At 50.0% G+C, this 27,140-nt stretch overlaps 5 protein-coding genes across 7 annotated transcripts; 2 read left to right on the plus strand and 3 right to left on the minus strand.

Annotated features, from left to right (window-relative positions):
- Nucleotides 1–723: 723 nt before the first annotated feature.
- Nucleotides 724–3,921, minus strand: PV10_05771. Of its 2 annotated transcripts, XM_016370488.1 has the most exons (4): nucleotides 3,525–3,921; nucleotides 3,326–3,469; nucleotides 2,540–3,269; nucleotides 724–2,491 (listed from the first exon to the last, which is right to left on the minus strand). In XM_016370488.1, the coding sequence occupies exons 1-4, from the start codon at nucleotides 3,665–3,667 to the stop codon at nucleotides 941–943; spliced, it is 2,568 nt and encodes an 855-aa protein (XP_016222781.1). In that variant the 5' UTR covers nucleotides 3,668–3,921; the 3' UTR covers nucleotides 724–940. The 2 variants fall into 2 exon arrangements, with proteins under 2 accessions (XP_016222781.1, XP_016222782.1); XM_016370489.1 differs by having other exon boundaries at nucleotides 2,540–3,469.
- Nucleotides 3,922–4,147: 226 nt separating this feature from the next.
- PV10_05772 (4-aminobutyrate aminotransferase) lies at nucleotides 4,148–6,121 on the plus strand. The gene is made up of 2 exons (XM_016370490.1): nucleotides 4,148–5,134; nucleotides 5,210–6,121. Exons 1-2 carry the CDS (start codon nucleotides 4,392–4,394, stop codon nucleotides 5,862–5,864), a joined length of 1,398 nt encoding a protein of 465 aa, XP_016222783.1. The 5' UTR covers nucleotides 4,148–4,391; the 3' UTR covers nucleotides 5,865–6,121.
- Nucleotides 6,122–9,718: 3,597 nt separating this feature from the next.
- Nucleotides 9,719–13,673, minus strand: PV10_05773. Of its 2 annotated transcripts, XM_016370492.1 has the most exons (5): nucleotides 13,472–13,673; nucleotides 13,384–13,409; nucleotides 12,397–13,335; nucleotides 10,866–12,341; nucleotides 9,719–10,813 (listed from the first exon to the last, which is right to left on the minus strand). In XM_016370492.1, exons 1-4 carry the CDS (start codon nucleotides 13,488–13,490, stop codon nucleotides 11,280–11,282), a joined length of 2,046 nt encoding a protein of 681 aa, XP_016222785.1. In that variant the 5' UTR covers nucleotides 13,491–13,673; the 3' UTR covers nucleotides 9,719–10,813; nucleotides 10,866–11,279. The 2 variants fall into 2 exon arrangements, with proteins under 2 accessions (XP_016222785.1, XP_016222784.1); XM_016370491.1 differs by having other exon boundaries at nucleotides 9,719–12,341.
- On the plus strand, nucleotides 10,312–11,197 carry PV10_05774 (uncharacterized protein; the record flags this gene model as incomplete). Its single annotated transcript, XM_016370493.1, has 4 exons — nucleotides 10,312–10,335; nucleotides 10,391–10,768; nucleotides 10,825–10,963; nucleotides 11,013–11,197. 4 exons carry the CDS (start codon nucleotides 10,312–10,314, stop codon nucleotides 11,195–11,197), a joined length of 726 nt encoding a protein of 241 aa, XP_016222786.1.
- A 10,919-nt stretch (nucleotides 13,674–24,592) lies between the features above and the next one.
- On the minus strand, nucleotides 24,593–26,992 carry PV10_05775 (uncharacterized protein). Its single transcript, XM_016370494.1, has 7 exons — nucleotides 26,672–26,992; nucleotides 26,522–26,601; nucleotides 26,293–26,463; nucleotides 26,221–26,242; nucleotides 26,110–26,162; nucleotides 25,896–26,060; nucleotides 24,593–25,849 (listed from the first exon to the last, which is right to left on the minus strand). Exons 1-7 carry the CDS (start codon nucleotides 26,880–26,882, stop codon nucleotides 25,085–25,087), a joined length of 1,467 nt encoding a protein of 488 aa, XP_016222787.1. The 5' UTR covers nucleotides 26,883–26,992; the 3' UTR covers nucleotides 24,593–25,084.
- Between the last annotated feature and the right edge of the window lie 148 nt (nucleotides 26,993–27,140).

The following is a 27,140-nucleotide window of genomic DNA, read 5'->3' on the forward strand; positions in this document are numbered from 1 at the left end:
CACATCCCTACTTCTAACCTCCCCACCCTATTTTCTCGGCGCCATCACCTCGTTTCTGGTATCCTGGAACAGCGACCGAATCAAAGAGCGAGGCTACCACATCTCAGGAGGTCTCCTTGCCGCCGCCATCGGCTTTGTCATCACTATTGCTACGAGCAATGTATCAGCTCGCTACGCTGCCTCCTTCTTGTACGCACCGGGATCCTTCTCAGCCAACGCCCTTGTCTACACCTGGGCTTTGTCCACCCTCAGCACCACCCCTGAGAAACGAGCTGCTTGTGGTGCCATCGTCAATATCTTCGGCCACATTGGCAATGTCGTCTCTCCTTATTTCTTCCGTGACGAGGAGGCTCCAACTTATCGTCTCGCTTTCATCCTCATGCTCGTCTTCGGCGCTTTGGCCTTTGCCGTCGCTTTTAGCACGAAGATGTTCTTGAAGATGCAGAACCGCAAGCTGAGGAAACGTGCCGACGAGACAGGCGAAGTTTATAATCCTTTTACGACCTGATGCTGCTGCTTCTTCTGCTGTGCTGATATTCACCGGCATTTTTCATCTTTGATCAATCAGCATGCTTGTTTATGGTGGACTGCGCTGCATGAGAATGATATGATTGTTCGGATAGGTATAGGTACCTACCTTTGTACATTATTTCGCAATAAAAGTGATCATAGTGCAGATTCACTGGTACCCCGGAATCGTATCGTCCAAGACAGATTTATGAAGCAGTACTAATCTTGTTCATTTCCATCAATGGGTTAGGATTATACGTGAAAGTATATATATGGAACAAAGTATCGACTTCTATCATTCATTAATTCTTTAGAAAGACAATCATGAGAAAATCATAACGTGCATAGTTGCACCCTTGGCAAAGAGTAAGAAATGTCATAATCATTCTCATTCATCCCGGTCTCTCCTCATTCGCAAGTCTGGCAACTCCTACCAATGTCCCGGGACATGATTTTGACCAGCGCCATAAGCACCTTGACCGTGATCAAAGTCACCGGGCTCGAAACGAGATGCGGTATTATCGAACATCCCCTGGCTGAACTCGAAGTCTGGGATGGCCAAAAAGTCCTGCAACACCTGCTGTTCGGCGTGTGTGCTGCCGTCTGAGGGCATCAGCATATTGTCTAAACCAAAGAATGCCGAGTCTGCCGCCGTCTGGAAGTAGTTGGGATTGGGGTTTTGGTTTCCGCCTGCCCCGCTATCGAGTTCGGTAGGTGCATTCATGTTGGGGAATCCCGCGGCTCCGCTGTCACTGCTGCTATCAATCGACCAGCCGTGGTATCGTTGGGATGGAATGGGGATTCCTCCAGTGTCCAAAGTCGAGATCCTCGTTGTTGGAGTATTTGTTGTGGCTGCTGTTGTGTTCTGGATTGGGGGTTCCATGTCACCCTTTAGCAACGCTTGCCAGTTCTTGAACCGATCGTAACCTGACACCGTAGAGCGTGTGGTTGGTTCTCTCGTGTCGACCTTGGATGACGAGCTTCCGAAGAATTGCAGACGGGCTAGTGCCCTTTCCAGTGATTCGATAAGTGATACTTCAGCTCGTGCTGAGTCCCCTGATACGGACATCTCCCTGATCATCGAGAGCCCAACTTGAAGCGAGTCTTTGAATCGATCCGTTTGGTTGTAGATGCAATATGCAATCAGAGCAAGCAGCGAGGCACGACAGGAGCTGTATTCGATGTAAGACGCTCGCGCCAATCCCACACCGCTGTCTCGAAGTCTTCGACATGTCGCAATAGCCTCTTTGGCGGCTTGTACACAGTCATCGATCAGAATCCCTCGGCGAGAAGGTCTCTTTTCAGTTTCTCCTCCTGCAGTCAGAGGAGCCGACGGGGCTCTCTCTACGGCCGACATCGGAGTTGTTCCAGGACCGTGTCGACTGAACAGAAACGGGCGACCGACGAACATTCGCACGAGACAATGTTCCAAACGCAGATGCATAGCAGGCCGGAAATGAACCGACGAAGCTGAATCCGGTTCATGATTGATTCCTCCAGGTAGACTGTCGAACCACCGCGACATTGATTCCTTCATTGAAAGAAGCCGTGCGAGGATGGTCTGGAATTCTGACCGTTGACATCTCTTCAGGAGCTGCATTTCGTTCAAGAAGTCCTCAAGCTTGTGCATTAATGCAATTGAGGCCAACATGTAAGGTATGTTGGAAGGTGGAGCTGATGATTGCGAAGTCGTTGGGTCTTTCGGCACGTCTGCATCGACATCTGATCTCAGGACAGACGTGGGTCGCCCGTGAAAGATATCCACTTTCTTTAACAAGACATAGATTGTCCACCACACGCGGTTTCTTGTCTCCACCGTGGCAGCGCTGAAGGCATTCCCAGTGTACTTTCGGTGGAGGCCATTGACCATGCCAAGCTTCATTGCCAGGTTCAGATAGGTGTATGCAAGCCCCGATGCATCGAGAGGGAGACAATAAAGTCCCATGAGAAGGCATGCTTGAACGCTTTCGAGCGAGGCAACCTGTAATGGACGTTAGGACATTCGAGGGTGATGTGGAATGTAACGCACCTGTATTATCTCCGGCAGCAGCTTGGCTGCTTGTTCAAAGAAAAGGGTACCAATTTCATCCTCTGAAAAGTTTGTCGCCGTATGAGATGCTCCAGAAGTATTGATCGAATCAAGATATGCGTATTGAGTGCCTACAGCAAATATCGCAAGAGCCGCACTGACTTTAGGGGCGTCCTTGACGGTCAGCTTTGAAGGATTGTTGTACAGAGTATCTAGCACAGCTGATAACCATGCTCGATCCACGAAGTAATAATTCGACTCCGCATGACGGAAGAAGACGTGTGTGAGAAAGTCAGCGATGTCACGAGGCGGACAACATGCTAGTGAGGATGACAGGCTGTGCGAGTTGGACAACTGAGTTTCAGGGCGCCAGAATTCCGACACGCGCTCAGGATTCGGAGCATCTGGATTTGTAGACCCCATCCACTCTTCGACGTGTCGTTTGATCCTTTGGGAGAAATTCCAGTACGAAAATTCGCCAGAGTAATGAATTATGTTGCCGCCTTCGACAGGCCTTATCTCTAGGTCGTCGTCGGCCAGGACTGGTTGACCATCACCATCCGGCTCGGAATCGGCGGTCTTAGTACTGGAGTTATTGCCCAAAGACTCGGCAGCTCGTTGGAGAGAGTCGATGTCAAGATCTAATTCGGGAAACTTGCTTCGTAAGATCTGTTCCATGTAGCCCGCTCTACCAAGAAGGTCACCTTCCTGGTCAAGGGGTGCTTCGGGCCTAGTCACGAGTTGAGATATGCACAGCAAGACAAGAACAAGAGGGGAAACCCATACTCGTGAGAGGATCCATTAATTGAGCGACGGTGTGGTGGAGATGTTCTCAAGCCCTTGAACTCACAAGGTCGTCGAAAATGGGAACATCTTCGACACGGGGTGCCACCCTCGCATTTCTCCTTGACTCGGCGACAGCCATCACAGCTGCCATGGGTCCTCAGTCATCTGTTTGAGGACCAATTGTGGTGTTTTCACTTACGCTCTGACAGCTCTCTTTCGATCCTCCTCGGCGATCTTCCTTCGCTTTATCTTGCGCGGTGGATACTCATGACCAGTGCTGGCACCAGCGGAGGAAACTCGAGCCACCAAATGGTCGTTGATGGGGGAGATTGTATGGCTCATGCCTGAGTCAGCGGTGGGATTCTTTAGCTGAGCATGGCATGTTCAATCGTTTGATACGTGTGGACCCAATGCAACAGGTTCGACCAGGTTGAGGGGAACCTGCTGGTATCCAATTGACCGGTGACGTGATCTCCACAAGGAGCGAGCTTTAGTGCCGATTTTGGAAGCTGTATCGATATTCTAGAAGATCTCAGCTCCTAGCGTCACTTGAAACGTACAACATCAGTATCCGAGAGAGTCGTGGAACTTTGTTGTGTAGAGTGGAGGGATGAACAAAGAAAATCGCTGACATGCCGATTGGGGAGGTTCGGAAAGGATCTGATTAAGGTTCTCCCGGGTATGTCCGACCCAATCAGTGCTTGTACACGTGATCAGCCCTCACGGCAAATTCAACGACCAACATAAAAGCCATATACACACCGGGCCGGTGTTCGCCTCTCGTCCATTGCGCGGAAAGCAATTTGATTCGCCACTCGATGAGTTCACGATGCAAACTTATACTCAAACCCTTCAATGCTGGGGCAGTGCCCGGCAGCCTTGCCATCAAATCCGGGCCACGATCAGGGGCTGCAACCGGCTGGTTGTTCCCCACAGCCTGAGTGGCGCTGGAAAAGATGTATAAGATGGCTTCGCTACTCCTTGGTCCAGAGCAGGGCAACCTTGAATCTTCCATCAGTAGTACACCGCAGAGCATACACCCTGTCTCTTCAACCAGCCCTTCATCATGCCCAGCGCCGTTCATGACGAGACCACCACCGTTGTGGCAACCGAAGTCCCCGGCCCAATCTCTCAGGAGAAGATTGCTGCCCTGAACAAGGTCTTCGATGCACGAGCAGTGCACTTTGTCGTGGATTATTCCAAGAGCCATGACAACTACATTGTGGATGTCGATGGCAACAAGTATCTGGACGTCTATTCCCAGATCGCATCAATCCCTGTCGGCTACAACAACCCGACTCTGATCGCCGCTGCACAATCGCCTCAGATGATCTCTGCTCTCGTCAACCGACCAGCCATCGGCAACTTCCCGTGCGAGAATTGGTCAACTGTGCTCTCTCAAGGGCTTCTGCGAGTTGCTCCAAAAGGCCACGACAGGCTTTTCACTGCTCAATCTGGGTCCGAAGCCAACGAACTTGCATATAAGGCGGCCTTCATGCACTACCAGAGACAACGACGAGGCGAGGGTGTTGAGTGGACCGACCACGAGATTGAATCGTGCCTGGTCAACTCGGCACCCGGGTCCCCCGATCTCTCTATCCTGAGCTTCAAGAACTCGTTCCACGGACGAGGGTTCGGAAGTCTGTCAACCACTCGATCCAAAGCCGTACACAAACTCGATATCCCTTCCTTCAATTGGCCTCAAGCCACGTTTCCTAGCCTGAAATATCCTCTCGAAGACAATGTTGAAGCGAACCGAGCGTCGGAAAAGGCTTCTCTTGACGAAGTGGAGGAAGTCATTAAATCATGGTACGTCCCCAACAAGTTCATCTCAAACAGTAATTTCCATTCCAGTGACTTGAACGCTAACCCTTATCTGTCCAGGCCATCGCCCGTTGCAGCAGTTATCGTTGAACCGATTCAGAGCGAAGGGGGCGACAACCACGCATCTCCGGCATTCTTCCAAGGCCTACGAGCCCTGACGGAGAAATATGGAGTGATGCTGATTGTGGACGAAGTACAGACCGGATTTGGAGCAACGGGAAAGTTCTGGGGCCACGAGCACTGGCAGCTAGAGACGCCGCCGGACATGGTGACCTTCTCGAAGAAGGCACAGACTGCAGGATATTTCTTCGGCAATGAGCGATTGATCCCAGATAAGGCGTATCGACAGTTCAACACATGGATTGGCGATCCGGCACGAGCAATCCTGGCCAACGCTGTCATCGACGAGATACTCAACCGCCACTTGGTCGAGCAGACTGCCCAAATCGGCGAGAAGTTGTACACGGCCCTGGCAGATCTAGCCACCAGACACCCAGACCAGATTCGCAACCTCCGTGGCAAGGGTCAGGGAACTTATATTGCTTTCGACACCGTCAATTCGGCCGCCCTGGTGAAGAAGATGAAATCGCTCGGTGTCAATATCGGTACTTGTGGCAAGGACACTGTCCGTCTGAGACCCATGCTCATCTTCGAGGAGTCTATGATTCCCAAATTAGTCTCTACCTTTGACAAGGCTTTGACGTCCGTTGTTTGAGAGGTTCACATCTGAGGACGCCAGTTGGCTTTCTGCTTTTTCCTCTCTTTTGATTCTTTTCTTGTGAGTTTAGAGTTTGGCGTCGGTGTAACACACGTGTTCTGGAAACACGATATGATGGTTTTTATTTTCGACTGGAGTGCGCGTCCATCAAGGTTGACCCACTCGTCAATTTTGCAGATTCTTGTTCTACTATGAATATAATATGAGAAATACTGTTCCTTGAAATCATGAAATCAAACGTTACAAGTTGAATATTCATGTGACGCCAACTCCATTCCGCCTTGCTAATTTATATTTCAGCGCTGTGATTCAAACTCCAAGTCCATGCTTGCCCCAGTACTCATACAATCACCCACGTCTTCCACCTCAAATCCGGGTGATAACGAGCCAATAGAGGTTCCTCATCACCTTCTCCTCTTTATTCTTCAGGGCAAATTCCAACTCAACCTTGGACAACTTCTCAGTGTATGCCTGGTCAAGCTTATCTCGACGCTCTTGGATTGTGACTAATTTGTCTTGGACACGAGCATCGTCGGCATCTTTCCGCTTGGCAAGATCTTTCTCCTTGCGAGTAAGAGACTCGATTTCTTTGTCGTGACGGCCGGCGGCTTTGCGCCTGCGTTCGTCGAACTTGGCCACAGACTTTTGACGGGCCTTGCGGAACGATTTCTGTTCATCTTTGCGTTGCCACTCACTGGCCGCTACGTGAACCTTGGTCCATCTGTCCGTAGCTGGATTTTTGGGTGCGCGGATCTGAGCATCGATTTCCAACAGTGACGTCCATGGCGCGAGAGCGCGCACGCGCCGAAGCTGAGCCGGCTGGGAGTCAAGATCGACAGAGGCTTCGTTAGGGTCGAGGATAGTGACATCCTTGCGAATTTTCCCCTCCTCGTTAAGGATGGGCATACCGACCAGTTTGGCGACCTGGTTGGTCTTGATGACCTTGACTTTAAGGCCGATTGGATTAAGTGTCTCCCGGTTCATGTGCCGCAGCAGCAACTCCATTTGTAGGTATGATGAGCTCAGAGCGATGCCTGTAGAGACCGCACCAACAATTGTGCCAGTCAGTGCTGCCGTAGGCTCCGGAATCATGCTGACCACATCTCCCACCATCCCGACTCCAACCACCATCGGGTTCAGCACAATGACTCGGTTCAAGTGGTCAATGAACTCTAGGAATGGTTCGCGAGAGATTCCAAAGCTCTCCAGTTCGACCGGATACGCACGCAGAAATGGTGATCCGGGCTCACTGTCGGTGGCAGGGATGGCGATGGGTTTGGACAGAACGGCAGGATTCATAGACTGAGTTGTGTTGGTATCGCTTCCTAATGAGTCTTGGGTGACTTCATCCCGTTGCCATAAAGGAGACTTTACGGCCATTGCTAGGATTGACGATGAGGGGAAGGTTGGCTTTTGTAGTTATGGTGATCTTTGAGTTTCGTGTCGAATTGGGGTTTTTTGTTGTTGATGTCCTTCATCATTTTCCTGGGACATGTTGGGGGTCTATATACCCGCTCTTGGGCGAGTTTGAACACTCTCATGCCTGTACCATGCACAGATAGCAGGCCTGCTAATCGGCTAAAGGATTCACAACCACGGATGCACAGCCCAAGTTTGGTGCGGCGGTAAACAAGAGAGCGCGGCAAAGCGCGGGTAAGTGTTGGCGTTGAGCCGCAGATCTGCGCCGGATGCTGGGCAAAGACTATTTTGCTGGGCATTGACCCCTTAGCATCATGTAACCCATCAACTACAGTAGTAACAATCAAGAATCAACATATTCAGTAGAAATACCACGTCATCAGCAAAATAATTCTTGGTTCTCACCGGATATAATCATATTCACCCCACCCCAGAGCTATCAAGTCGGCTGACATCTAAAGACGAGGAGCACTGCCTAGTTTTAGGTCGCTAGCTTTGGACCAGGACACGTTCTTGAAGGCATTTCGACTGTTCGCGCCCTGCATCAAGACATTGAAAGGCTCGATACCGGGCTCCAGTTCTCTCCATTGCCAACGTTGAGCCAGAGGTCGCTCCATACCGACACCCTCCATGATGTCCACAACCCACTTCCCCAGGTTTGGCAAATACTTGAAAGCATGGCCGCAGCCACCTGTTGCAACCATGACCGTGTTCTGACCTGGAATATCATCAACCACATAGTGATTGTCGAACGAATCCGTGTACCAGCAAAGTCGGGTGAGTTCAATATCGATCCCATTATCGGCCATTTCAGGTAGATATTCCCTCAGGAAATGTTTGAAAATCTGCATGGCCTTTTGAGGGATGTGGGTGACCTTTTCGCCTGGGGTATATCTTGTGATGGGCACACTTCGCAGCTTGCCATCAGGCTGTAGCTGCGGGTTGGTGTACTTCGTCCCTCGGTATCCAATCTTCATCCATCCTCGATCGTCGCGGGGAAAGCCATACAGTCCGCCGTCGGCACCGTCCCAGAGCTTCCACATCCAACTCGGAAACCTTTCAGGAGCGAATCGATCAAAAAGTGGAGATTCTGGCGGGATCTTCAGCATGATGACTGACCCTGCGGTTGTTTCGCAAAGACCATCGAGTTGAGGGACAAGTGATGGCGTCCAACCGCCACAGGCCATCACGATCTTTGTCGCAGGATGGGTTTGTCCATCTTGGGTCTTGACTCCAATCACTACCCCGTCCTTGTCATGCCAGTAGGATTCGAACGCTCCGGCTTGAGCGTCAAACACAAACTTGACACCGAGCTTCCTTGCCCTGTGAAGAGCGAATCGGCAAGCCTTGTCGGCGACGACTACACCACCGGTAGTGTCCAGCACACCGACATTACCTTTCCCCCTCTCTTTACGACGGAACGGATCAATGCCATAACCCCAACCACGCTCTTCGGCGGCTTTCACATCATCAGGCTTCATCGTGACCAGCTGAGTATCACCGAGGCCGGCCGCCGTCATGTTGCGAACGGTGTCGACCTCAAAAGGCGACAACTCGCTTTGATCGGTAAATGCAAGTGTCCCGTTGTTGATGTAGACGCGATCTGATGGTTTGATGCCTGGTGGAAGATCTTTCCCATTCTTGATCTCGTCGTTCCACAAGGTCCACCACTCTATTGCTTCCTTGGACAGGTCTTGGTACTCAACCTGCGAGCCATACGCAGAGCGAATAATCTTGTTCAAATCTAGTTCACCTCGTCTTAGTTTGGAAGTCTCTTTGCAAATCGCAAAATTCAAGGAATATTCTAAATACCTGCAGAGGCCGAATCAGCTCCATTGCGGTAATCATACTTGCTGACTTCATAGTCATGCCTGTCAAAGACAGTGACATTCTGGTAGCCGCGTAGAGCTAGGTGTAGTGATGTACTCAGCCCAAACGCCCCAGCACCGATGATGACGATGGGATCAGTCTTCTGGAGTTGGCGACGAGGCATTATAGGTAAAGTGGTTGTTGTTTGATATCAGTGTTGCTGCAATATCGATCTCACATTTTGCGTGCAGCGTCTTTATACAAAGTTACATGTCATACGTTTGTCCAGATGACTTATGGAGAAACGACACAGAGTCACTCACGTGTGGCATAATGTCCTTACGCTTGACGCCCTTCGTGACAAGGCAAACATGGAACTCAAGGACAGCAGACCACCCTCGAATGTCGAACACTGAATCGTTCTCCCAGGGTTGGGAAATCGCTTGCCAATCATAGGCCATTGTGTCTCTCGATGTTATCTACAAAGATAGCAACAAAACATCGATCGCCTTTGGAGTTGTTTCAATCAACGGCGATGAACGGCTAAATGTTCTTCTTTAGGCTAGCGTAAGCGGCCACTTCGAATGAACCAACGTGTCAGTACACAGGATGGTCTGAGTGGCCTTACTTTTTGGGGACTGTCTATCTAGAAATTCAGATTATGTGGATAGAACCTTCTTGATATGAATGGCGAGTCTAATTGGCATTATGATTGCCGTTTGATAGTGTCCATGTTCAAAAACTCAGGCTTGATAGAGCTATTGAACATGTTAGTGTGCAAGGCCTCGAATCCACATATCTTGAAGATGATTCCCCATGCAACGCCGCCTCTGGTTACCCGGAAAGGAAATTCTCTGAAATTCAACCACATCGCCTGACTTTAAGTTTCCCACAGATTCCAGGCTGACACTAGGCAGGGCGTGAAGGCCTGACATGGATCCAGACAAAGATAGTAATGATATGGCAAGGCAGTGGCCAGTTTTGAGGCACGGCTGTAGTTCCCGGTTCTGGCTTTCTAGGAAGGAAATAGTACCTAGCCATGTCTGTTTAAGAGAAGGATACAGTGCCGCGATATAGTTGTACAACTTTGTGTTGAGATCATCGATATCGCTAGAATAAGACTCACCTTGTAAGATCTCGAGACTAAATCTGTGCCTGATCCCCCCTTGACGACTTGGGTAATTTGAAGCATCCAGCCACAGAAGATTCATCTACCATGTCGAGCTTTGAGGGAAAAGTGGTGTGTATCACCGCACAGGAGACGAATTAAATCCCACTGACATTGTTGACAACAGATTGCCATCACAGGGGCGGGCTCCGGTCAGGGGCGGGTATTTGCTCAGTTGCTAGCCAAGCGAGGAGCACTTGTCTCCTTGGCCGACGTGAATGAAGAGGGACTCGCGGAGACCATCAAATCGCTGGAAAACTCGTCATCGCACCTTACAACGACTGTCGATGTGCGCAAGAGTGCTTCCGTTGACTCCTGGATAGCCAAAACCATGGACAAGTATGGACGATTGGACGGCGCCGCCAACTGGGCCGGTGTCATTCGAGTTAATCCGATTGTGGAGATGACTGATGAAGACTGGAACTTTGTCATGGACGTCAATTCGACAGGCGTGTTCAACTGTATTCGAGCTCAGCTTCGTGTCATGAAAGATGGAGCTTCCATCGTAAGCGAGTTCTCCAAACTGCCGATGTACGTCTTGGTTGCTAACCTGGTCGAAAGGTGTCAGCGGCCAGCACTGAAGGACAAATTGGGTGGCCAACATTTACAGCCTATTGCGCTAGCAAGCATGCTGTCATTGGACTGACCCGCAGCGCGGCCAAAGAACATGTTGGAATTCGGATCAACTGCGTGGCTCCAGGTAAGTGTTGCCTACAGATTGTCGCTGTCACCGAGTCCTGACGTGGAAGGTTGCACTGATACCCCGATGATGGCGAATGACACGGTGGAGAACTCGGACGAGATTCGCGCTCAGATTCAGAAACGCAAGGCGAATCCACTGGAGATCATGAACGTGGCAGCCTTTCTGTTGTCGGACGAGGCGAGCTTTGTGACTGGAGCTGTATATAACGTGGATGGAGGCTGGGTTTGTTAAAACTGATCTTGCCGGCTCATAGATGAAATAGTGCAACGGAGCTAAGGTTTCGATCCAAGACAGAGTCTCTAGTTGTACATGCTCAACCAAAGAACGTTTCAAGCTTTCTATCGGCCATGACGTCAATCCAATGGCGTCTAGACCGAAGATCGTTCGAATCGTCTGTCCCTGTGTCGAACTCACACCAGACGTCTTCCAGGAGCTGCTCAGCCCGAGAGAAGACTTGGCGTAGGCCAAATGAGGCACAGTTCGACTGTAGCCGGCGGCGGATGAAAGCTCGACGTTGGTTGAGCTCGTCTTTTCGCGCGAGGGTTGATAAGATTTGGGTTTCTAACTTCTCACGTAGGCTTGATTCGTTGGATCGGAGTGTTGCTGAATCTTTGGGCACTCGTAGAACACTTCCACAAATGAGCAGCAAAATCGTCTGATATAGGCCGCATGTAGATCCTTCGGGAATATCCTTTGCATGGCTAAGGATCGCACCCGACAGGTCAAAGTAACGGCGATCGAGGCTGATGGTTTCTCGTGAAGCTGAGGTGTCGGGCGTTGCAACTTCGACATCGTCGAGGTGGGGATCGACTAGACTGGGGAAGTTTCGTTGCAGCTCGAGCAGGATTGCGAACTTGCACATTTGGGCAAATGCTTTGAGTTGACGATAGGTGGAGGAACTCAAAGTCTTGGTGTCAAAGGTTTCATCGGCAGGGATTTGGTAGTCAACGGCATACTGGGCAAGCTCTGTGGCATCACGAATGACCTCAGCTGCGAGGATTTGATAAGAGTCTCGACCCTTCCAGCCCACGCCGACCATGTTTCTCAAGGCTCTGTTCTGGCGAACGCAGATGCCGACCTTGGCGAGAGTCACAAATAGAGGCAGGCTGATTCCTGCAAACATGTGGATATAAGTCGTCTTGGTGGGTTTACGGAAAGGAGACAGGTACTGCAGAACGGAGTCGGGCTGGTCGACCACGAAAGCCATGCAGGATTCCCAGTACGACATGGCCCCTATCAAGAAATGATGGTCGGGATTTGCCAAAGCTTTTTCCGGTTCCGTACCGTCCAGTGTGGCGTAATTAATGAGATATTCGCACAATTTTCTGGCTCCACGGAGATGAGGAAGACCCAAGTCTCGGGGATCGGACCAAGGCTGACTGACTTAGCAGACTGATTTGATGCGCTGAATTTGCAAAAGCCAGACTTACAGCACAGAAGCCTAATATTATCGATGCCAACAGGGTTTCTTCCAATCTGCGTAGCATGTGAGTTCCAGCTAAGGCTGGGTTGTGTGGTGAACCGGTAGGTTGTTCTAGCACGGTCTCGATCTGGAACACTGCCTCGGAGAGAGATCTGACAGCGGCTGTATGGCACTCAAGACACATGGGAAGCATCGACTCATCATCCTGGAAGCAGTGAGCGGCGGCCATGCAGACGATGCTTTTATGAAGGAGAGGGGAGGAACCGAGATAGCGATTCACCAGCGCTTTGAATCGCTCGGCTGTGTCATCGAGGACAGTGTGTATCCCACACAGGTTGTCGAAAAAGTACTGAACTAAGGCTTGATTGAATTCGGTGCCCTGGGGTGAAGCTGTTGAATTTGGAATATCTAAGGTTGAAACTAATGTCGGATCTTGATTGCAATTCAATGTTGACCCGTTCAAGGTCCATGTCCAGTCTTGTTGTTCCAATAGGGTCATGGGTTCGTGGCTTACAAGCCATTCGCGGAGATCATCCCGCAATATGTCTGCGTTAGATCGGTCATGGTCATTACCTAATCGGGTGGTTACGGGAGAAAAAGGCGCTGAATCTGAATGGTCAGGATGATCATGAGATGATGAACGGTCGTCAATAGCTGGACTTTGAGATGGCAGAGGAGCGATATGATTACTTTGTGCTCCTAGGCCTACTTGAACATTTCTCGGAAGCAGGGCCGAGTGGATCGGACTGAGACTGGCAACGGCTGGAAGTGGAGGATCTGGACCTGGACCTGGACATGACTCTGCGGTAGGGGGGATCTGGGATCGCGAGGAGTGAAGAACTTCGTGCTTATGACTCCATTTGAGATCCCGCTGGTAGCCAGGGCAGACGACTTTGCGCTTCAGGCACTGTCTACAGCTTGGTTTGGTCTCATCACACTTTATTTTCTAGATCTGATCAGTCGACTGAGAATCCGAGTGAAACGACCAACTTGCCATAGAACGACACCGGGGACAGCCCGCTGGTGAACGAAGTTAGAATCAGTAGGGGATCGAAGCCAAAAGCTTTGGGGAGGGAGCTTGCCTCGTGAACGAGAAGACATGATGGGCAGGATGATACCTGACGACACGAGCAACGACGCCCAGCATATATGCGGTCAAGGTGGCCTAGCCAGATGATGAGCTGGTGTGTAGAGACGATGAAATGGACAAACCCAGGACTCGGACTGCAGTGCCCTTCTGAGGTTAAAGATGTTCTGACCCAACGAGTGTGGTGTCTGTTGTGTTTTCACCGACTTATCCAGGCAAAGAGAGAGTCTGTGTCTATGTTGCTTATCTGCCCGAGGTTTAACCCCTCAGTGGCGTCTGCTTCTATCATTGATGATTGGGTGGCGGCCTAAGTCATTCCCCTCTTTTCCCAGACCTGCCACATAGATTCGATAGACAGAGACCATGGCTGCTTGGTGGTGTGGGAAGGAATTTTAAGCCGTCACGTGTCTGTCAGTGACTCGGAGATGCAAGATGCAAGATGGACCATCGTCCACCTGCGTTATGTGCGAGAAAATCCAAATTTTTGTGTAGAGGCACGAGAAGTTGAATCCCGAGGTGTCTTAGATCTACATTCTATGTACCAAAGCAAACCGTGTCACGGAATTCTGGACCGAGGTATATACATATCTTGCATTGACCTGTCATCTAGGCAAGGGCAACCTCGACCCTTCCATTCTCAAGACTTCCATTCTTCGATGGACCGTTGCACACCTCCTTGCGACCATTCCCTAGAGGAGAAGCAAATCCATCATACCCAGCTTGAGCCACAGCATCGACGATTTCGATGAACTTCGCAACTCCTCCAAGGAAGAATCGTGGGATAAGTTTCTGGCTCCCTCGAACACTGGCGAAGATCCATGATGGGACAGAGGGAAACAAAGTCGTCTCTGCGACTTCGTAACAATGTTGACCCCAATCAGCCTCCGCATCGGAAATCGCTTCTATCACTGCCGCTGCCCCTGTACTTCGCAACTTGTCTGCTCGTTGTATCAGCTTCGTGGCGAGGTTGACTTGCATTTCGATATTTGGAGGGGCATTTGCGAAGGGCCCTTGAGGCCCACTGATCATGATGAGATTAGGGAATCCAGGAACGAAGCTACCCAGATAGCTTGTCGGGCCGTTCTTCCAGTGGTCTGCCAAAGTCTCTCCTCCTCTCCCCTGAAACCGTGCTCTTGTGTAACTTCCCTCAACAGCATCAAAACCTGTCGCCAAAACCAATGTATCTAACTCGTAGAACCGACCGTCTGCGGTGTGCACCCCGTTGGCACTTATCCGTTCGATTGGTGTCTCCCTGAGATTGACCACGTCCACGTTAGGGCGGTTGAATTGCTTATAGTAGCCTCCATCACACAGCGGTCGTCGTGCATATGGTTCCTGCGGCATCAATTTTCTAGCCTTTTCCGGATCGCTGACAGTCTCCGCGATTTTCTTCTTGATGAATCGACAAGCTGCATCGTTAGCCTCTTTGTCGGAAGAAATGTCGGAGAATCCTCCAAACATAAACCGGAAAGCATTGCCCTGGTCCCAAAGGCTTTGAAACACCCCCTCGCGCTTTTCGGAAGGAACTGATGCGTACGGTGTGGTTGACTCTGTAAAGCCGAAACATGTGGATGTTTTGGGGAGACTATCCATGATCTCGTCATAGTTTTCATTCAACCACTGACGATATTCTTGTGTCACCGGTCCATTTCCGCTAGGAATGCTGTACTGGGGTGACCTTTGGAAGCTGACGAGCGACTGGACCTTAGACGCAATAGCCGTGATTACCTGAACCCCCGTGGATCCATTCCCAAGAACTCCAACGCGCTTATTTGTCAAGTCGTAGTCTTCGTTCCAGCGCGAAGTGTGACAAATTTCGCCTTTGAACTCGTCTATGCCGGGGATATTTGGCATTTTGGCCGTTGAAAGCAAACCGAGTGCTGTGATCAAGTAGCGAACCACAAATACTTGGCCGGTGCTGGTCGTAACTCGCCAGATATTCTGTTCAGCATCCCAATTAGCGCTCAATAGTTCAGTATCGAGCTGAATGTCCCTCCGTAGGTCGTGTCTATCCGCAAAATGTTCGAGATATTTTCGAATCTCTGGCCCATGCAGGTATCGGGTACTCCACGGGTACGTTCTCAGGTCTTCTCGATCCCAGGTAAATCTATACACAAAGCTTTCACTGTCACTCATGGCACCCGGATAGCGATTCCAGTACCACGTTCCTCCCACACCTCCTGCTTTGTCGATGACTTTGACTGAGTACCCAAGCTCGCGAAGGGTGTGCAACTGGTACATCCCCGCAAATCCAGCACCCACCACAAGGGCGTCCAGTTTAATCACCTCGTCACTGACGGCCATGATGAGCAGTACAATTCTTCACCAGTAGGAAGGCTTTAGAGTCACGCAAGCATGGCGTTCGGGTTCCCTGGTGCCCAGACAGCCAGTCGAGAGCTCTATATAGTTGCATGGCCCACATGTGCCCTATGTCTCGACTATCCCTCACCCAACAGTCCCTTACTACACCTGCATCGTGTTTAGCACATGCTCGACAACCTTTACTCAAACCGAAGACCATTGAAAGAAGCCGTGGCAACACGATGTTACGGGGTCACGGCCATCGGCCAAAATATCCCAATTTGGTATATCTAGTCGGGCTTCGAAATGAGCGGGAGGTTAGGTTCGTTAGACTTTGGCAATTCTCAGTTGGCGAGATAGTAACTCAGGGTCCAAGAGCCCTGGTGTTCTTAGGCGGCTGCCACTTCCGACCCCGCCCCTCCAGCCGAGGCAGGCCTCAGACACCTTCTGATAACGGTTCGCCTAAGCTAAGACTTTAGAGACTAGTCGGTGTCGTCTGGACTCGCGTTCGCAAACTGTATCTTATCTACCCCAGACAAATGTGTCTATACAGGTTGCCAGGATGAGGTGGTCAACGGTTCAGGAGGATGGTCTGGCTTTGGAGGATGACATGGCTTTAGCGATATCCGTATCAGAATTTCTTTGATATATAGTTGTTCAGAGGGTACCAACAACAGAGGGATGCGGTGCGTCACTTTATGACCAGAAACTCTACCAGTCACTCAATCAAGCACCTTCATCTCACAGCAGATAGAATGGGCTCTCCAGGCACAAACGAGCCTCAGGTGTTCGACTCTTCGAACGGCCCGACAGAGCTGTCGACCGATGAGTTGGAACTTCGCGCTCAAGGTCACAAGGGTGAACTCCCACGTCAATTCAGCATCTTGTCGACCCTGTCCCTTGCCTTTACCATAACCAACTCCTGGATCGCGTACTCAGCTGTCTTTGTTATCCCTCTGATCGCTGGAGGAGGACCATGTGTCATATACAGCTTGGTAGTCGGTTTTGTGGTATGCAGCTTCATTACTTTGGGTTTGGCGGAGCTGGCCAGCGCCTATCCGACTTCAGGTGGACAATACCAGTACGAAGACCCTCCTCAGCTGTTTATTTTCCTAGCTGACTCAATCCATTAGCTTCGCCTTCATGGTTTCACCCCCAAGATTCCGAGCCGCAGTGTCGTACACCATTGGTTGGCTGAGTGTCTTTTCATGGTGGATGCTGTCGGCAGGTTCTTGTATCTTTTGTGCACAAGCCGTTGCGGCAATGGCCGCAGTGTACCACCCAGACTTCGAAGCTACACAATGGCAGATTTACCTCATATACGTTGCCCTGACACTACTCGCTACGTCGTTGATTACTCTACTCCCTAGACAACTACCTCGGGCAGAGACAGCTTTCTTCTTCATGTCCTGCATCGGGTTTGTCGTATCCACAATCACGGTCCTGGCCAGAAGCAACAACAAGCAGACCGGTCGAACAGTATTTGCGACCTGGAACAATAACAGCGGCTGGAACAATGGTGTCGCTTTCATGATCGGTGTTGGCCAAGGCATGTTTTCTTTTATTGCCATTGACGCCGCCACTCACGTCTCTGAGGGTGAGTACTCGGTTTAAAGCTCTAAAGTTCAAAGTTAAGGCACTTACTAACTCGCTAAATGACAGAAATGCCGCATCCCAGGAAAAATGTCCCGCGAGCCATGGGTCTCACCATGCTTATAGGGCTCTTCACTGTCATGATATGGACCATCGCATTCATGTTCTCCGTCTCGGACCTTGATGAGGTCATGAACAGCCCAACACCATACTTGACTGTTTATTTCCAGGCCATCCGCAACGACAGTGTAGCGCTCTTCTTCACCGTTTGGCTGTGGCTGGCGTACCTTTCTGCCACCATTTCTTGCTATGCTACATCCGGGCGCCTCGTTTGGGCATTTTCCCGAGATAACGGCTTGCCCTTCAGCAAATTCTTCTGCCAAGTCCATCCGACGTTGAAGATGCCTGTCAATGCGACCGTTTTGACCTGCATTTTTGCCATCCTCTATGGGCTTATCTATATCGGGTCGACAACCGCGTTCAACTCATTTCTCTCGATTTCTATCTTGGGACTAAATGTCACATATACAGTCCCTCAGGCAATCCTGGCTATTCGGGGTCGTGATAAAGTCTTACCGCCACGCCCATTCGCACTGGGAAAGTCACTGGGGCTATTCTGCAACATTTTCTCTAGCATCTGGATTGCTATGTATACGGTGTGGTTCTGTTTCCCAACCTTCCTTCCCGTGACTGCTCAAAACATGAACTATTTGAGTGTCATCGCTGTCGGTGTGCTTTTGTTCATTGGATTAAGCTGGTTCCTCGGGAAGCGCAAGACTTTTGTTGGTCCGGACGTGATATTTGAAGGCATGAGCCAGTCTCTGGGTTTATCGACGAGCCGTGATACCCAAGAAGTCGGTGGTCTTGATGGTATTGGGGATCGCCCGGAGGATTTCAAGGGTGCCTGATCAGGATCCAACAGGTCGAATCTCTGAGCACGGGTCGTTCTCCATGGTGTACACATATTTGTATCTTTGATATGTTCTCTTTCATTTTATTTTAGGTAGTTTGCGAGATTTGGGCATCCTCGATCTTGTGCAGGGGCAATGGAGACAACCTCAATATAATTTTCTATCGTGCAGAAGCAAAACGAAACTATACGGGAGCCAGACACCAGAGCTAGAAACTCCGAAAGACTACACACCACATTAAAGAAAGTCCACGTCTTGGAATTTACAGCAGTAATTTCCTGTCTTGTGTAACTATGCCGCAATTGACAGGCAGATCACCCAAAATTGAATGAAATAGAACCACCGGACCAGCTCCTGGCATCTGAATTGTTCTGCCTCCTTGCCAGGAACCTACACTATGACGGTACACCGTCAACTATCCCCTGACTAAGGCATACTGAACACACTTGAGACGGCTATTCGCCAGTCTGAAGTAGGCATCGGGTAATATTACGGCAAGAGGTATAGTCTGCTGAGTGACCCATACCAACAGCGATCCATGAAGTGGTGAAGACCCTCCATTGGGCGTAGCCACTCATTGAACGGGGATTGGTCTCGTTTTCATACGAGGGATCTAAGTACCTCATATATGAATATTATAGAGAGAGTGAATCATGAAATTAATCCCTTTAGACTTACACATGAAACGCGATGTCTTTCTTACCTTCATCCTTGTTGAAAGACCCAAGTCTCTTTGTGGTCGACAAGACCTACATTGCTGGACATTGGGTTCCCGCGAAATCAGCGCAAACGTTTCAGGTCAAAAGCCCCGCGACAGATGAATGCATTGGGTCTGTACCAGAATGCGATCTTGAGGATCTAGATAATGCCATTCAAGCGGCGAATGGTGCATTTGAAAGCTGGAAGCGTCTGACTGGCCGACAACGTGGCAGAACACTGCACAAGGTCTTCGAGCTTCTCCTACAGCATCAAGAAGACCTCAGTACTATCATCACCCTTGAAAATGGCAAGGCCAAGGCTGATGCTCTGGGAGAAGTCACGTAAGTTGGTATCTCTGTTGTTTCACATTCCCAAAGTCAAACGTTATATTAACAGTGATGTGGACTAGTCTATCAGCGAACTTCTTTGAGTGGTACGCGGAAGAGGCAGCCAGGATCTACGGAGACGTTATTCCCAACACCAACGCCGGTTTCAGGAGTCGAGTGGTTAAAGAACCTATCGGGGTGTGCGGTCTCATTACACCGTGGAACTTCCCTCTAGCAATGGGTGTGCGAAAGATCGCCGCGGCCCTAGCAGCGGGTTGTACGATTGTGCTGAAACCAGATGGACTAACACCATTCTCATCAAGTGCTTTGGCTGTCATATGCGAGCGAGCTGGGATCCCCAAAGGCGTTTTCAACGTAGTGACGGCTGGGGAAAATACGCCAAAACTTGGGCTGGCGCTCTGCGAGTCAAACATTGTCAAGAAGATTTCGTTTACTGGATCAACGCAGGTAGGCAAGCTTCTGTACCGGCAGTCCGCTTCTACATTGAAGAAGCTAAGTTTGGAACTCGGGGGAAACGCTGCATTCATTGTTTTTGACGATGCGGATCTCGAAACGGCCATCTCGAGCGCACTCATTGCCAAGTTCAAAGTCACGGGGCAGACATGCGTTTGTGCGAATCGAATATTCGTCCAGGAAGGCATCTATGACAGATTTGCTAAGAGATTCGTCGAAGAAGTCAGGAAGTTTAAAGTGGGCAATTCGCTCGCCGTTAACGATGGTTCCATCACGCATGGCCCACTTACCAACGGCCTTGAAAAGGTCGAATCACATATCAGAGACGCGGTTGGTAAAAACGCAAAAGTCTTACTTGGAGGAAACCGATTACCCTCAATAGGGAAGAGTTTCCACGAATTGACAATCCTCGGCGATGTCGACGATACAATGCAAATTGCCCAAGAGGAGACTTTCGGACCGGTTGCTCCTTTGATGAAGTTCGTCTCTGAGGATGAAGTCATCGAAAGAGCCAATAAATCAGATGTCGGCTTGGCTTCATATGTCATGACTTCAAACATGGCTAGGTCATACCGTGTATCTGAGAGACTACAAACTGGAATGGTGTCTCTGAATACTGGCGTCGTCTCAGATGCGCCTGTTCCATTCGGAGGTATCAAACACTCTGGATTCGGTCGTGAAGGAAGTAAATACGGGCTTGAAGACTATCTAGTTCTGAAGATGGTCATCACAGGTGGAATCGATTATTAGTTGATCGGGGCATGTTGGGCTCCGTCGGAGCTATTCCTATGCTTCTGCACCCCAGAACATTGACAGTTACGTTCCTATGGTTGGACTGCTGGAGATGTATCCGGAAATGCTGATGGCCAGTCATTGTAATTCTCTTCAGGTACACTGTACGGCCCATAGAATACGTCGTTACCGCGATCATTGTTCGCAAATGCAAGTCCTTGTCTGATTCGAATGACTAGGTCCTGCCAATTCATCAGTGATTTTCTCATACCACTCACAGTTTTGACATACGGGATTATAGATGAAGGGTCTACCCATCATAATCAAGTCGATCGTGCCTTCTTTGATAAGTCGGTCGGCTTCTTCAATAGAATAATCCTGGTTCGCCATGAGCATTGTCGGGCTACCGGGAAACTTGACCAGAGGCCCAAAGTCCAGGACTGGGTCATATTTTGGCGGCAACGAATACTCTGTCGGGCGATGAAGATCGATATAGCCGCCACCAAAGTCAACATCAATGTCGGCGCCGCGGCGACAGATGTTAATGATACCCACTTTTCGCTTGACTAATTCTTGTATCAAATGCGTGTAGGTTTCCTGGATCTCATCGAATGTGACCACCGAGTCATTGAGGATGTCTGTGGGGCTAATTTTAACACAGATGTGTTCTGGTCCACCAAGTTCGTTGCTGACCGCATCGACAAGCTCCAAAATGAAGCGACAACGGTTAGCCACGGAGCCACCATACTCATCGGTTCGGTAATTGGCACGCCTGTAAGAAAACGTCAACACTTTCGATGGAAGAAGGGCTGATATCAAGGTTCTCCTTACGAATTTAGAAACTGCTGTGGTAGGAAGCCACTGGTAACCATTTCAGTTTCTGTCATCTTCCCGCGAAGGTTGAAAGGGATTTTAGTCACCATACCCTTGACATAGAAGCTCGACGCCATCAAAGCCAGCCATTTTCGCGAGGGAGAATGATCGTCGATACAATTCAATCACCTCCTGCGGGTCCTCGATCGCCTTAACATTTTTGGTATGACCCTGCATTTCTTTGTTAATGGGTGCCACGCCGTAAGTAGAGATTCAATCAGACCGGCATGCCAGGTAGTTCGTGATATTTACCACCTTGGGCGGGAATGCAAGATGGAGCAAGCACAGGGCGGCCTTTGCTCTTCATTATGGGCAACTGGTCATGCTGGCATCGTCCTGCAAAGACCCGGGTTACACTAGATCCTAATATCCCAAAGCCTGCGGGCCCACGTACCTGGGTGCCATGCCTGAAAGTACATCAATGCTCCTTCTGCGTGGACTGCTTCAACAACAGCGTGCCAGGCTTCGGCATGTTCATCAGAGATCATGAAAGGCGCATGTGCCCAGTCTATTCCAGCCCAGTCGACCAAAGTGCCTTCGCTCACAATAATGCCTGGGCCATCCCTAGCCCTATCAGCATAATGCTTTATATGCTCTTGACCAGGTTTGTAATCATCAACACATCGATTTCGTGTCATTGATGCCATGGCCAGTCTGTTTCGTAACGATATACGGTTACCAATAGTCATGGGCTCCAATATAGATGACATGGTTGGGCTAGTCAGGCGTTCTCGCACTTGAATGAATACAGAGCCAGGAGAAGCCAGCAATGGAAGATGTGAACGAAGTAGATTGCAATAACCTCTTACAACTTTGGGATATCTTTGCATATGATATATGTTGTCGTGACTCCACAACTCCATCGATTGTATTTATTCGCAATCCAGTATGAAGGTGGGGACCAGCGCCCTAAGTTGAAGGGATTCGGAAATGAGCCAATCATAAGATGCCCATTCCGCGAAAGCCGCTGATAAATCCTCATTGTCGCGTAGTGATCTTCTTTCAAGACAGTGCATCCCCCTAGCACACTTCATACTCCTCTGAGCTTGTTCAGTGAACACCTTCTCCCAGATGTCTGTACTGATGCAACAATGAGGAGTCCAACGGCATGCTCTGAATGCCGGCAAGCCAAAAGGCGATGCGTCCGGGAGGACTGGGGTGAAGCGTGTGAATCCTGCCAACAGAAACAGTTGATCTGCAATAAAAAGCTACAGAGACAGCTTGGGGGCCATCGCGGCTTAGCGCCTCCCGCTCTGACACCTGTGGACCCTATCAAGGACTCGTCACATCCTCCGGGTCATCGAACGGAACCAACACCAGCACTGTCCCGCGGGATGGCTGTCGAGCTTGTCGAGCACTACCTGAATAACTTCCATGGTCGGCCACACATGATTTTTCATCCAGCTTCTCTCCGGTCAATGGTGTCTGCTGGTACCCTGAGCCAGACCTTACTGTTTGCCATCTGCGCGATTGGAAGCAAGTTCTCAGCGAACCCTGACACTCGTAGCCAAAGCCCTGGTCTGGCAGCAGAATCTCGGCGGCTGCTACAAGCGGACATCTCTCAAATATGTCTCGAGAACATCCAAGCTTGTATTCTGGTCGCGATGTTGAGCGTCGGCAACGGTGATCGCGATTCGGAGGCACTGTTTTTCCGTACGTATAAACACTCTCGTATGAATTAAGGCAGTACTTTTTGGTAGTATAGGGTCTAATTATTCGTCGGCTAGGTATCGCGACTGCCATGGCTGAGATCATGAATCTGAACTCCCCGATGCTAGGAGGGTCTCTCCTTGAACGAGAAATAAGACGGCGGCTGTGGTGTTCGCTATACATGACAGACCTCTGGTGCATATCAGGTCAAGGACTACAAAGTCACTTCAAGAACATTCCAATAAAGACGGGGCTGCCAATGAACGACAGGACTTTTATGTCATTACAGTCCGATAATATATCCTTGAATGGCTTGCAAGAGCACGGAATATGGGCACAAGGAGTGACGCTTGTCCAGCTTTTCGGCCCAATCCACGATCTCAACCGGCTTATTGCGAATGGTGAGGCTGATCCCTCAAGCTTGGAGAAAGAAGTTGAGCGGCTCGCAAAAGATCTGCAACATTGGGAGGATAAACTACCAATCGATGCTCAGATGAATCAAGAGAATCTTAGACGACAACAAGAATATGGCCTAGGTGGAGTCTTGATCTCGACGCACCTTGCCTATCATCATTTTTCGACTCTGCTTTACTTTCCATTTCTCGAACTTCAACAACCTAACAATAAGACCCATTCTGCATACATCGCGCGATGTAAAGCTCATGCTTCGGCTTTCAGCTCCCTTTTGCGCCAGTCTCGTCAAATGAAAGGCTGTGATGTCGTTTATCCAAATGTTGGCCACATGACAACGGTTTCCTCCACTGTCCTGATTCACACCCTAGTCTTTGGCGAACTGCACGAGGCTGAAGTAGTTCGACAGGGGCTCAACAGTAACTTCGAGGCGCTTGTAGAGCTCTCACAGTACTGGCAATCAACATCTGCAATGGTAAGTATTCTTTCAACGATAGCCATTTACCTCTGGTCCCCAGCTCTTGTTGCTGTTATACTGACAGTTGTAGATGGAACGCTTGGTCGTCTTTCAAGAAAAGTGTCTTGTTTCCACAGAACCAGCAACGCACAAAGTAGATGGGTGGATGTTGAGATTCTTGATAGAACATTCTCTGGATTTGGAGAAAGTGTCATCACAGAGTCAGGAAATTGCACGACAGAAGAGAGCGAGCGTCTATAGTAGACGTTGAGAAGCTCCTCCGAACAGCTTATGCAAGGACTTCTGGATATGCTAAGGAGTAACATGCATATGCAGATGCCCTGATACATTCCCATGGCTTGATACCCCTGCACAGAAGCGCCAAACTACTGGAGGGTTGCCACTCCGCCAATGCATCAATGATTGAGCGATCGTGTTGTGTATATCTACTGCATACTACTTCCGTCCGGCCTGACCAACCCAGAACATTGATTGACATTCACAATGAATGGGTTCTATCTCGGCTCTTCAATCAAACGAACATCATTGCAGGGGAGGGAGGTATTAGCCTCCTCCCTGAATGTCCGGAAACCATGGTCGATACCTTGATGGACGGAGACAGAACTTCAGAGCCATCTCTGCAAACTGCTGTGCAAGACGCGACAGGCATTTCTACTGCCTACTGCTCCGCCCTCAGCAAATCCATGGCACCAATATACAGACCTAGTCAAACTTATAAGAGTATCGATTTCTTTGAAAGCTGTAGTCAATCTACCTTCACGTCCTCCCACTTACATGGTCAAATACATGTCATATTACTCAAAATCGGCCATCAAGTCTGGCTCACCAAAGCTAGGGCCGATCGGGAAAGTTTAGAAGCAAATGAACAACTACATGTTTGGTCAGCTGCAAATCACAACACAAGGAACAATGATGAAATTAATGGATCTGGTCCCTATTGACCGATCAGCTGTCATAGAGTCTTTGCTTTTGAAAATACTTTGCCTTGGTGTTCTTGGAGAACACCTTCGCTTCGACATACAAACCAATGGCCATGGTGGCAAACGTAAAGAAATTCGATATCGCTTCGAGTTGAAATTTCAAGCGTGATTGGTTTCCTCCCGGGTCGGTTTCATGAACCCCGAATCTGACTTGGTCAGCTCTCAAATCAACCAAAAGGCTCACAGTCCAGGTGGGGGCGGGACGGCCGCATAGCCGGATGAAGGCGGTGGTGGAGGTGGTGCCGCTGAGGAATCAGGTGGCGGAGGAGGAGGTTGGGCGCTGGCATCGCCTGGAGGTGGGGGCGGAGATTGCTGCTGAGCTGCTGCTGCCGCCTGTTGTTGGTAATACTGATAGTATGCCACATAGTTCTGGTAGCCTCCGTAAGCAGCATAAGGATCGCCACCAGGTTGGTTAGCAAAGTATTGAGCGTACTGAGCCTGTTGAGCAGCGTAGTCGGTGGGCGAGGCCGCAGTTCCCGGTGCAGGGGTCGATGGGGTCGCTGAGTAGGGGGAATTGTAGTTGTTGCTGTTGTGCGAGTAGCTGTTTTCACGACCTCGGTCACGGCCATACCCGCCATAGGAGCCTCGGTTAGCGTCTGCACCATAACCATCCGTGTATGATTCCATGCGTTGTGGCGGTGGGTTAGCCTTGAAATGCTCGAAATTGGCTCGTACGTTGACCAGAAGATCCTCACAGAGCTCCTTGGCTTTCTGAACTTGCTGTGGCTGTGGGCCAGCAACATGCAAGTACATGGGTTCATCGGATTCTTGGCCAGTACTATGTTCCATGAATCCACTGCCACGGCCCTTGATCTGGACGCGACATCCAGTTTCTTGCTGGATGTGTTTGACATAGGCACCGCCTTGTCCGACAACCTGGGCTCTCAAGTTGAAGCCAGGGATGTTTTCCATGTCGAGTGGGATCCGTTCTTCGGGCCATTTGCGCTTCTCAGGTTAGCAATCATCTTTACGGAGAAGAGGGGTGACATACTCGACCAAATTCGTCACGTTCGACCTGCTCCGGTTCTCGGCGACGAAATCGTCGCTCGTCGACCAGATTAGGTAGTTCCTGTTGCATGAGTTCTTCAATTTTGACAATGGCTTTTTCGAGACCAGACTTAGATGTACTTGTGACGTGAAGGTAGAGAGGGGGGTTCTATGGCTGTATTAGCGACTATGATATTGCCCAAAACAAGTGAACCTACTGCTGCAGTAGCCATGCTCTTGATGGGGTAGTATGAGCCGCGCGTGGTAACATCTGTTGAAGGTTAGTGTGGGTGTCGACTAAGGCATGATTGGGCATATTCTTCACGTACCAGCGCCAGTTTCTTCTTTGATCTGGAACACGAAATTAGTAAGTCAATGTTACAGATCTGCATAGCACATACCATCTTCTGAGTGGAGCCTTTGGTCAAGACATAGCGATTACGCAGATCGTTGATCTCAATATCCTTAATATAGTCACCGTCCGCAGTGTAGATGTCGCCGCCCACATTGTGGGTGCTTGCGCCGCCAGTAGGAGTGGACGATGATTGGTCACGGGGTCCTGGAGAAGAGGACTGCGCAGGTGTCAGTCGGAATAATTAGAGGCGGGGTGTGCAACATGGTTCTGCTTACAGATTGGATCGGGGGTACGTCGACGTGCTGGATTCCCTTGCGAGCTTGCAAGTCGGCGCTGATCTTTGCGGCGGCAGCGGCTGCGAGAAGAGGTTAGCGCATGGCGTGGGAAGTGAAAGGGAAATATGAAACAGGGTGTATGTCTCTTACCAGCAGCTGCGGTGGGATCGATGGGGGTGCTGCGCTTTTCGCCGACAGCAGGACTCTGGCTATCCTTACTCCGCTGAGGACTGCGACTTCTCCTGGACTCTTGTTGTCGAGAGGAAGGGGATCTCGAGCGACGATCGAAACGAGAGGGTTTTCGAGGCTCGGGCTCGGTCTGGTCGAATCGCGACCGCTTGCGCGGAGCTTCGTCCGACATGTCTAAAAAGGAGTCGGACTCCAAGGATGAGAGACAATGGAGGGGATCAACTGAGTTTGATCAGGGTATGAGTAAAGTGAACAAAGAATGACGCTGGTTAGAACTGCAGGTCGTGCCAATGAGAACAAAAGCAAAGCGTAGTGTGACGATGTGATGTTTCTAAAAGATTAAGGTCGGCAAACATTCTACTTAGAGAAAAGAGTAATGTCGCTGCTTTAACGTGACCACAAAAGCAAACACACCTCTCTTAACAATTTC

Source organism: Exophiala mesophila (assembly GCF_000836275.1).
Source record: "Exophiala mesophila strain CBS 40295 unplaced genomic scaffold supercont1.4, whole genome shotgun sequence".
NCBI classification, from domain to species: domain Eukaryota; kingdom Fungi; phylum Ascomycota; class Eurotiomycetes; order Chaetothyriales; family Herpotrichiellaceae; genus Exophiala; species Exophiala mesophila.

Coding starts and splice junctions, on each gene's coding strand:
- PV10_05775 (XM_016370494.1), bottom strand. CDS start 26,882: ATGTCGGACGAAGCTCCGCGCAAGCGGTCGCGATTCGACCAGACCGAG. Junction 26,602..26,671: donor CGATCCCACCGCAGCTGCTG/GTAAGAGACATA, acceptor CTCTTCTCGCAG/CCGCTGCCGCCGCAAAGATC. Junction 25,850..25,895: donor AACGTGACGAATTTGGTCGA/GTATGTCACCCC, acceptor TAACCTGAGAAG/CGCAAATGGCCCGAAGAACG.
- PV10_05772 (XM_016370490.1), top strand. CDS start 4,392: ATGCCCAGCGCCGTTCATGACGAGACCACCACCGTTGTGGCAACCGAA. Junction 5,135..5,209: donor GAGGAAGTCATTAAATCATG/GTACGTCCCCAA, acceptor TTATCTGTCCAG/GCCATCGCCCGTTGCAGCAG.
- PV10_05771 (XM_016370488.1), bottom strand. CDS start 3,667: ATGAGCCATACAATCTCCCCCATCAACGACCATTTGGTGGCTCGAGTT. Junction 3,270..3,325: donor ATTAATGGATCCTCTCACGA/GTATGGGTTTCC, acceptor ACTCGTGACTAG/GCCCGAAGCACCCCTTGACC. Junction 2,492..2,539: donor TGCTGCCGGAGATAATACAG/GTGCGTTACATT, acceptor CGTCCATTACAG/GTTGCCTCGCTCGAAAGCGT.
- PV10_05773 (XM_016370492.1), bottom strand. Junction 13,336..13,383: donor GTCCCCGGTGTCGTTCTATG/GCAAGTTGGTCG, acceptor GATCAGATCTAG/AAAATAAAGTGTGATGAGAC. Junction 12,342..12,396: donor TAATATTAGGCTTCTGTGCT/GTAAGTCTGGCT, acceptor TAAGTCAGTCAG/CCTTGGTCCGATCCCCGAGA.